The following is a 9,704-nucleotide window of genomic DNA, read 5'->3' on the forward strand; positions in this document are numbered from 1 at the left end:
CGACCAAAATTGGTGCACTGTAAACAACAAGCTTGCTACAGCTAATACAAACAGCTAGTGCATGATAGACTGTGAACAAAGTTGAAATTATTGCTTCTCTGCAAGTTTATGCTAATTTAGCGTGTGTTTTTACAGATTACTTTTATTGACTTTTTACTCGCAGAGGTTTTATTGCACATACAATAATTTAGGTGTTGTCAAATTGAGTAACGTTTCACTGTACCTAATGTGAGCAAAACAATAATTTAGAGGAGGAGGAGGCACCAGGGATGGCCAATCAGATTCATGACCACCCCTTTGACTCCATCCATGCTTAAGAATGCTTCTGGAAAGAATAAATGGATAAAGATAAAAACTCACGTCTTCGTCTTTCTCCAGCTCCAGCCCTGTATCTCTCAGGTTCCCTTCAAACTCCTCCCTCCTGAAGGCCTTGTGGTCCTCCTGGTTGTTGTAGGTCTCTTCAGGACAACCCAGCTCCACATCAGCTACCTGTGATAATGGCGGAGATGATGAGTCTCTTGTCTTTTGTGCTTGCTGATGTTGAAGATGTTGGTCACGTTTCTTGGGGCCACGGCGTAGACTGCGGGCAACAGCGTTTTCGGTCAGCAAGGACACTGGTGGTCGACTAGAGCGGCCCCCTCCTGGCTTTTTCACATGGTAGGTAAGGACATAGTCGACACGCCGCTGACCATCCTGGAAGTAGAGGCCATCTTGACAGTGAGTGTTTTCCTCTGGAGTTAGAGCCTTCAGCAACTATCAGCATGGGAATAGACAAGGATTCAGGATGCAAGACAGAGCAGGTAGAGACAGAAGTGTTTTGTTTATGTGAGCAGATTTGATTCTCTTATGTTTCATGGATGCAAGATCAAAGCTTTCTCTTTTCTGTGACATCTGGGACTTTCTTCTTGTATGTGCAGAAAGAAGAATTTAAGCTTTTGGGAGTTGAACTCGTGCACAGTGCTATTTGATGGTTTGCACAAATTGTAGCAGCAATCTAAAACAGGCCTAAGAATTAGAGCACCATCTCTCTCATTTTAGAGGCTCAGCTGTTATTTGTATACAGTGTTAATTTACCTCATTTTTTAATGAAAAATTTGCATACTTTGATAAGTTTTGCCATATCTAGATCAAATTTGTTTTGGTACTTTTGGGTCTGCAGCATGGTTATGTAGGTATTTTTCTTCTTTCCCAGAACTACCTGGTAGCACTTTAATTGACTGATTATTTCCAAGGCCTCAAGCTCAGTTTCAGTTTTATAATCTTATTTCATGATTTGATAAAACAGTCCTATCTTGAAATAAAAGCAAACGGGAGACAGAGTTAGATTAGTTAGAACTTGTCTGAAGATTTATGGGGGAATGCCTGCAAATCATACTCAGTTTTTTTCTTGTGCTGTTTTGTCCAGTTATTGGCATCACTTTTTTAGTGTCATAAAGCTGTTGGTAATAATAAACTACTGGAACAGACAACATATTTACAAGATGACAGGCTGCTGATCTCACTGGCCATCTGAATATATTGAACTAAAGGCTACAAGCAAATGATGAGCTTTTGTTGCAAATTTAAGCACTTGTGAACTTTGTTGTGAAGCTTTGACTTTTTGAGACATAATTCAGTGACAGCCATGTTATAGGCTGGATAGTTACGGAAGAGTAACCAGCCAGTAAAATTCAAAATTCTTGTTTCTTGTTTGCATGTTCATAGTAAAACTCCAAAGCAATTCTTCACAGCCCAGCATCACTGTCCCCACTAGGAGTGATATTTATTGAAATTTAGTAATCTTACTGCATATTCACAGTGCTTAGAACTGGCTCATTAATATACTCTCTTCAGTTAAATGTTTCCCAGCACTTCCTATTTTTTTCCTGTGGCCCCTGGCATAGAAAGGAAAGACACCCATACTGTGCTGTGCATGTCCACTCTAGCCTCCTGCAGTTTTCCTTAACACTCACATGTTTAACAGATATTCAATAAGACTTGCAATGTAATGCGATCTGACTGATCTGACCAGCAGAAACTTAGCTTCTTATTCATTTCCACAACCCACTAATTAATTACAAGAACTATACCAATATATCCACAGTAATATTGTAATGTTTCACTGGGTTATATTACTATATGAACTATAGATGGTGATTTTAACACAGATTACACAAAAATAGCCAATAATTAATAATTAATCAGTCATTGTTTCTTTTCACATGTATTTCCAGTACAAAATGCAGTTGCCTTAGTAGTTCATACACAGTCCCCTCCAGACTCCCTTGTGTTTGACATCAGTGTTCATTATGGCACATGTGCAAGAGTGTAGGCTTAGACATAGACAATACAGGTACTAATGTACCCAGTCACATACTCAGCATTATCCTGTATGCTGACGAAAAAGTTCTCCAGGGTGGCTGCAGCTTTAAACACATCCTAGTCTGTCTGGGTGAAACAGTCCTGCAGGGTGCCTTCAGTCTCTGGGATCCAGAGTTTAATTTGCTTGGTGACAGGGTTTGTTTATTTGCAGACCTGGAGCAAAGCGCTGGGAGAGGAGCTGGAGTGAGGTGCTGGGGGAGGAAACAGGTACAAGCCATTTCACCATCGGTCCGCTCCCCTTCCAACAAGATGGATGAGCTGGCAGAGCTGCAGCGGGTGTACAGGATCTGTGGTCCATGGTGATGGTTCTTCACTAATCCCTGGGCCGGCTCTGCTGCTGCATGCAGGCGCACGGTGTCTTGACGGACACAGCACCCACAGGCCCTAATTCTCATCTCGGGGTCCCTAACCATGCCATGCCTCACTCCCCCTCTCTGCCACCCTCCTACACAAAGAACAATAAAACTCTGGGCCATACTGTATGCTAATGCTAGGAATGCATACACTTCCGCCCCTCCCCCTCTGACCACAGACTGCCCTGTCTGTGATTTGAGTGAGAACAATATCTACTCCTGATTTCCCTGAAATGCTTATACTGTCTTGTCTTTGGGTACTCTCTTGGATTTGTTTTTTAAGATGCACTGCAGGGAGCGGCAGCGAGTTCCAGTAGCTCTGTCCTCTTTTGTTTTTCTCCCGTGCTTTCTGAATTTGTCTATCAAGATCGGTGTGTGGTATCTGTTCTTATGGTGTCTTGTTGCTTGCTCTCTGTTGTTTTTGTCCCTTACTGCTGCTGGAACACTGGAATTTCCCCACTGTGGGATCAATAAAGTTCTACCTACCTACCTACCTTTCAGTCTTTGCGTGTAAACTGGATACAGGAACAAAGAAATGTGGGGGCAGGGTGTGGCCCTGTATGCACCCCGTATGTTACTGTAAACATGATCCAGAGTGTTCTTGCCCCGGGTGGGAATGTTCACATGTTGGTAATATTCGGGAAGTACAGTCCGTAAATTGCACTGATTAAAGTCGTCTGCAGTGATAAATACAGCATCGGGGAGAGCCATCTCTAGCACACTGATGACATCGTGGAGTTTGCTGAGAGCCGCAGAGGGATTAGCTCTTGGGCTAACATACACAGCAGCCAGAAACACAGCACTATGCTCTCTTGCTAGATAGTAGGGCCGGCATTTCAGCAATAAAAACTCCACGTCTGGCGAACAGTGCTTATAAACAGTCTGTACATCTACACACCGCTTCCTTTTACTTTCCCCGAAGCAGTGGCGCGGTCTCCCCGATGTACAGAGTGGGTCTCTAGCTGAATCGTGGAATCTGGGACTCTGTCAGAAAGCCAAGTCTGGGTGAGAATTAGAGCACAGCATTCTCTGTAATATAATAAAATAAGCAACATTAACAAGCAACAAACAATGCAAAATAAGCAGTATAAACAGGTAGTAAACAATGCAGAGAGACAAAAGGATGCTCATTGAAATAGGATAAATAGGAATAAAAATAGAGTACTTAAAAATAGAGACCTGTACGGATCTGTATAATCTGTACAATGTATATTTACACATGTTGCACTTAGGGTTATTGTCCAGTCATACTGTCATGGGTCAAGTGTTCATCAGAGTGACATCCTGGGGGAAGAAACTGTCCTTGTTTCTGGTTGTCTTGGCGCACAGTGACCTGTAACGCCATCCAGAGGGGAGGAGTTCAAACTGATTGTGTCCAGGGTGTGAGGAGTCTGCAGTGATCCTCTCCACCCTCCTTTTGATTCATGAGGTGTACAGGTCCTCCATGGAGGACAGGTTTGCACCAATGACCTTGTCTGCATTTCCTACATATCTTGAGAATTTAGAAACATAGTAAATAAAAGTGATTTAAGGAGCTCAGTGGTCAGTTCGGTATCATAATAGGGGTGGCAGTTGTTGTGCCCATGATGGTGCTGCAGAACAAATTCTGTTTGAGACATAAATAGTGTGTAAATTATGAGCTGTGTCTTGACCTGAGCTTAGGTGACTGCACATCAAAGGGAAGGTATCCACAAATCAAACTACACAGAGGGTACACACTAGTTTTTAAACAGGAACTCCACTTGAAGATCAGTTTACTAGTCATGTGGTTGATTCCAATTTCATGTTGGGTTCAGTTTGTAGCTGGTAAAATGCCCGGATTACATCAGGTCTGATGCAAACCCACATTGGAGCAATGCAGAAAACTCTCACATAGCACAGGAGTTTTCAACTAATTGTGATCCGGGGACTACCATTCTGACTAAGACATAATCTCAGGACCATTGTTTTAAGCCATGTTGTTGCAGCTCCTATTGGTTTCCCTCCGTGGTGGATGCCCTGATGGCAGCAGGCTCAGCTGACCACTGGATTCTGCCCTCCCACTGACATAGCACCTCCCATTGCTGGTCCTCTGACAAAGGTCACTCATGCTCCTGTCAGGAGTCGCCCCTCCACCATCTAGCAAGGCACCCTGGGAAGTCTGATAGATTTGGTTCTATAAAATTTCATTTAATGAGTTAAATAAAGTCTCAGCAGTTCATTCATTCAACTCATCATCTCAAGGTGGAATACTTCAAGCCAGAACAACACATGTTTGTAAGTTCTAAAGTGGTGTAAACATTTTAAAATTAGACTTCCTAAGTTGAATTAACTTGAAATTACCAAAACTTACAAATTTACATTAACAAGAAAAGCTTAGTTGATTCCACTAAATTCCTATATCATGTTTTACAGTGTACACAGTAAATTCTAATAGCTGTCATAACTTACTTTAATTTGTTAACTTTACTAGGTTATCAAAAAATGTGGACTTATTACTAGTTTTTATTACATTAGCATTACTTGCAGGGTGAAAAATATTGTGGCGAGCTTGTGGATTCTGAGGATATTGCCAAAGAATGATGCTCGAGTCAGGCTATCTTTTTATGCAGGCTTCTGTGCCCCTTATACAGCATGACTCTGGATAGATTTTTAAATTACCAAACACAACACAAAACAACATGAATTTAGTGACGGCAGCCTCACAGCTGTCCCTTGGCTGGCAGCGGCAACCCCTCTGCTGATGGCGACCCCTCAGCTGTCCCTTGGCTTACTGTGGCAGCTCCTTGACTGTTCCCTGGTTGGCTGGTCCCTCATCTCATGGCAGTGCTGCTGTGCTTGCCTGTCACAGCCTCTCAGACTGTTCATTGACTCTCAGACTGCCCTTCTTGGCAGCTCCTTTGCTTGGTTTTGGGGGCATGTCATGCATAAAATGATTCAAAGATTCATAGTCTCTCTCTGGTATTGTCCCTGATCTTCCTCCGGCTGCTCATCCCATATTGAACCCGCCACTACAGGAATCCCTGACCACTTTACCAAGACCATAGGCTGCTGTACTTAGCAAGCTGATCTTCTCTAGATAGGATTTAAACCTTGAGCCACTTAACCATTCAGTCCACACTTATTTGTTATAAGGTCTTGGGGATCTGCCACTACCTGAGAGCAGTGTCGAACTCCTTAAACTTTCTCAAAATTGTCAAGCACACAAGCAACCGATTATACACAAGCAATCAATATCCTTTGAGTTCATTCATTTGTCCCTGTACTTTCATACTTAGTGATGGCAGGTCCCTGCTAGTGAAATGGAGATAATCTAATTAACTGGGGGACCTAACCCGAACTACGTCTCTTCCCTTTTTCACACAATTTAACCTGTTCAAACATCCATACCTCTGCTTCCACTTTTCATTAGAACAGCCAAAGTAATACATGGAAATGTGTTTAAAAATACAATTTAATTAAAAAGTAAAAGATTCCTAGAGAGACAATACATTATTGAATGCATGATCAGGGACCACCTGCAGTGCCTTCATGGGCCACTGGTTACAAAACCCTGACAGCAGCTTCTCAGTCAGCTATAGATAATTAATTAAAGCTACAGTGTATAAATTTTTCCTAATACTTTTTATTAGCACAAATGTTTCAAAACACCTTAATGTGGAGAGGTGCTGTCAAAGGCTTCTGTGACCTAGACTCATTGAACAGTCTGGCAGCAGTGCACAGATATTTGTATATGCTCTCCTGTTCTTTATTATTATTATTATGATTTCTTCCGTCCGTTTTTTGGCACCTAATTTCTTCAGCATACTTTCAGCTACAAAACCCATGAAGTTATCAAAATGTTCAACTCTTTAAGGACATTCCTGCCTATATTTTTATTGTTTGTAACATTTATACTTTTTAACACATTTAGCTTTAGCTTAGTCCCTGTGATCTGTGGTCTGTTCTGAAAGTTTAAAATCCATTGAATAACATATGTTGATTAATCCATCCATTTTCCTCTGCTTATCCGGAACCAGCAACTATTCAGCTATTTATACCATAAACAGCTTTTTGATATTTTTTATGGTTTTTGCATAATTATCATTTATATTTTATCTCATTTCAATAGCCACACTCTAGTATTTCTCAGTGTGTAGGACTACTATTTCTTTCTCATATCCCATGTCACAATTTTGAAAACATAGTGCTCACAGCCTGCCAGATGGGCATAAGCCTGTTACTGGCTTGTTTGCTGCTGAATCCATTCCACATTTACATGTATATTATATGTATGTTCCATCCATTAGATATACATCTTATCCTGTGGAGGGTTGCGGGGAGCCAAACATCCGACAGTGGGCAAGAGATGGAGTACAGGTCTCCATTTTATCACAGAGCTGATATCACTCACATTCACTCCTACAAACAATGTAGACTCACCAGTCAACCTACCCTGCATGTCTTTAGACTGTGGGAGGAAGCCAGAGTACACAGAGAGAACCCACACAGACACAGGGACATGAAAACTCCACACAGAAAGGCCCCGGGGTCATTTGTGAGGTTTAAACCCAGAACCTTCTTGCTGGGAGGTGAAAGTGCTAACCACTGTACCACCATACCACCCTACATTACATGTTTGGAAAAAAAACTGTGTTTAAAATTAGCAAGCAAAAAACATCTGTCAGCTGTCAGGCGGAGTACTGATGTCAAAACACTAGGAGAGAGTGCACACGCTGGAGAACATTCCTCTGCAAAAATGAGGCTCCACAGTCAGGTGTTTAGCTACTCAGATGACATCTATGTATTCAAATTGGAAAAACATGGACTTATTTAAAACTGTGTGCCATCAACTAATGTCAACTAAATCAGAGGAAATGTTGGTATTACAGAGGAAGAACTCATTTTGAACTCCTCCCATCTGGACGGCGTTACAGGTCACTGTGCACCAAGACAACCAGGCACAGGGACAGTTTCTTCCCCCTGGCTGTCGCTCTGATGAACACTTAACTAATGACCATATGATTGGACAATAAACCTCAGTGCAATACCTGTGTATATACATTGTACAGATTATACAAACACATACAGGACTCTAGTTCTTAAGTACTCCATTTCAGTGAACATTCCTTTGTTGTCTGCATTGTTACTGTCTGTTTATACTGCTTATTCTGCATTGTTTGCACTTTCTGTTGCTTGTAAATACTGCTTATTTTTGTTATATTACACAGCCTTATGCTGGTTTACTGTTTGCACATTGAGAGCCGATGTACCAGAGTCAAATGCCTCATGTGTCTAACACACCTGGCCAATAAAGCAGATTCTGATTCTGATTCTGAAATGTGGTTAAAAAAAAACAACTAATAAACCATTCTCACTACAAGGTCCATTTTTCTGAAACTATCCTAACCTCTTGTACATTTTGTTCTAGCTTACAAATATTAAAGACATGCTGTATGAAATTACCAAGAGTTATTTGTTTGTATACACAGGTTAGGATCAAATCTGATCAAATTGTGTGTAAATGTTTGCCCCCATGTCTTGTACTGTACATTCTTGCAATAATCCAGCATGTCCTGTATGAGATCTCTGCTCCCCAGACCACCAGAGAAGAGTCTTACATTAGCTGCAGTCAAGTGCAGTGTGAGTTCTCCTGTCAGTGAACACAATGAAGCTGGTTTGCTCTTCTTCACAGAGGTAGCAGTGGTGGTGTAGGGTCATCAACACTGTCATTACTACAACTCTGTTTACAGCTCTTTGTCCTGAATGGACAAGACCTAAAATTGCAATAGTCACTTATTTTGTCATGTCATTTTGATGTGAACACAAACAATAGTGGAAAAGTGTCAGTCATTTATATTTTTCAAGTAATTTGGGTGCCATTGTTTTGCTGTATTGTATTGTACTGTAGGCACTGTTTCTAGTGGTGGAATACTTAAAGGAACACTACATGTTCCAATGCACCAATCCATCAAATGGAAAGTTCTATCTCATGTCTTCAAATATATATGCTGCAAATATCAGCCTCACACATTTGGTATCTTTTGAGACATTTCAATTACAGTTCCTAATAAGGTTTTGTGCAACAGGTCAGTGAGGTTAAAATGTTAATCATTTGTTCTTTTGCTTAAAGTAATCTGTAACTTGATTCATTTTATTTTACTGTGTAACTGCACCAAATAATGAAATATTTCCTGTATACTGTCCTGTATCGGTGGACAGTCGCCACTTTTCATTTGGTGGCTCTGTATATCTGCCCTTATCCCCTCTTTAACTCCCTCACTGTCTGCTCTGCAATGTTTGCCTCTCGCAGAGACACTCACCTTAAACTTGCCATGGAAGATGACATCTTGTAGAAAATGTGGAGCCTGTGACTCAGACCCAGAGGCTGACGATGGGTTGACTCCTGCTTCTGCTTCCTCTGTCATTCTCTGGTCCCGGCACGTTGAAAGCAGAGATAAACTGGTATGGTGGAGAGTTGTTTGCAAACAGAATAATCCAGTTTTTGCTCTTATTCTCTCTATATCTGTCTCTCCTGTTTGAAATGCCTCGATTTGTGACTGGGTCTGGCATTAAGGGCCCCTCCTCTTATTTTCATCTGACTTGCCACTTCTCTGTGGTGTTGACGTCTCTCTCTAAAGCTCTGTGTGGAGCTGTGTTTCTGTGTCAGTGTGGAGTGGCTGAAATGTGCCTGCAGCCTTGTTACTTGAGAAGTCTTCTGTGAGCCAAGATCTAAACTTAGACAACGATAAAACTATGAACACAAGGTGCCCTCTCTCCCTCCCTCTGTTTCTGCTCAACTGAAATCACTACAAGATCAAGCACCCCAATACACATACAACCTCTCTCTCTCCCTCACTCTCTAGCTCACTCTCTGCCAGTGGCAGTTCAAAGTGTTTATTTGTCATATGCACAGTTAGAAAATGTGTTTCCTTGTACAATGAAATTCTTTGCCGTCCACATGAATGACACAAAATACAAATGAAATATAAAGTAGATAAATAAATAACACAAAATCTAAGGCACTTTAAG

The 9,704-nt window shown here is 41.4% G+C and overlaps 1 protein-coding gene across 2 annotated transcripts in view; it reads right to left on the reverse strand.

Annotated features, from left to right (window-relative positions):
- The window catches only part of LOC109952266 (anoctamin-1-like), a 58,086-nt gene extending 48,777 nt beyond the window's left edge, over positions 1-9,309 (reverse strand). For both annotated transcript variants that reach the window (XM_020587253.1, XM_020587254.1), the window contains exons 1-2: positions 8,996-9,309; positions 361-753 (exon numbers count right to left, since the gene is read on the reverse strand). In XM_020587253.1, coding sequence (XP_020442909.1) covers positions 361-753; positions 8,996-9,100 — 498 coding nt within the window. In that variant the 5' untranslated portion in view covers positions 9,101-9,309. The remainder of the gene's footprint in view (positions 1-360; positions 754-8,995) is intronic.
- Positions 9,310-9,704: the final 395 nt, after the last annotated feature.

Source organism: Monopterus albus, unplaced genomic scaffold, assembly GCF_001952655.1.
Source record: "Monopterus albus unplaced genomic scaffold, M_albus_1.0 scaffold447.1, whole genome shotgun sequence".
Classification (NCBI taxonomy): domain Eukaryota; kingdom Metazoa; phylum Chordata; class Actinopteri; order Synbranchiformes; family Synbranchidae; genus Monopterus; species Monopterus albus.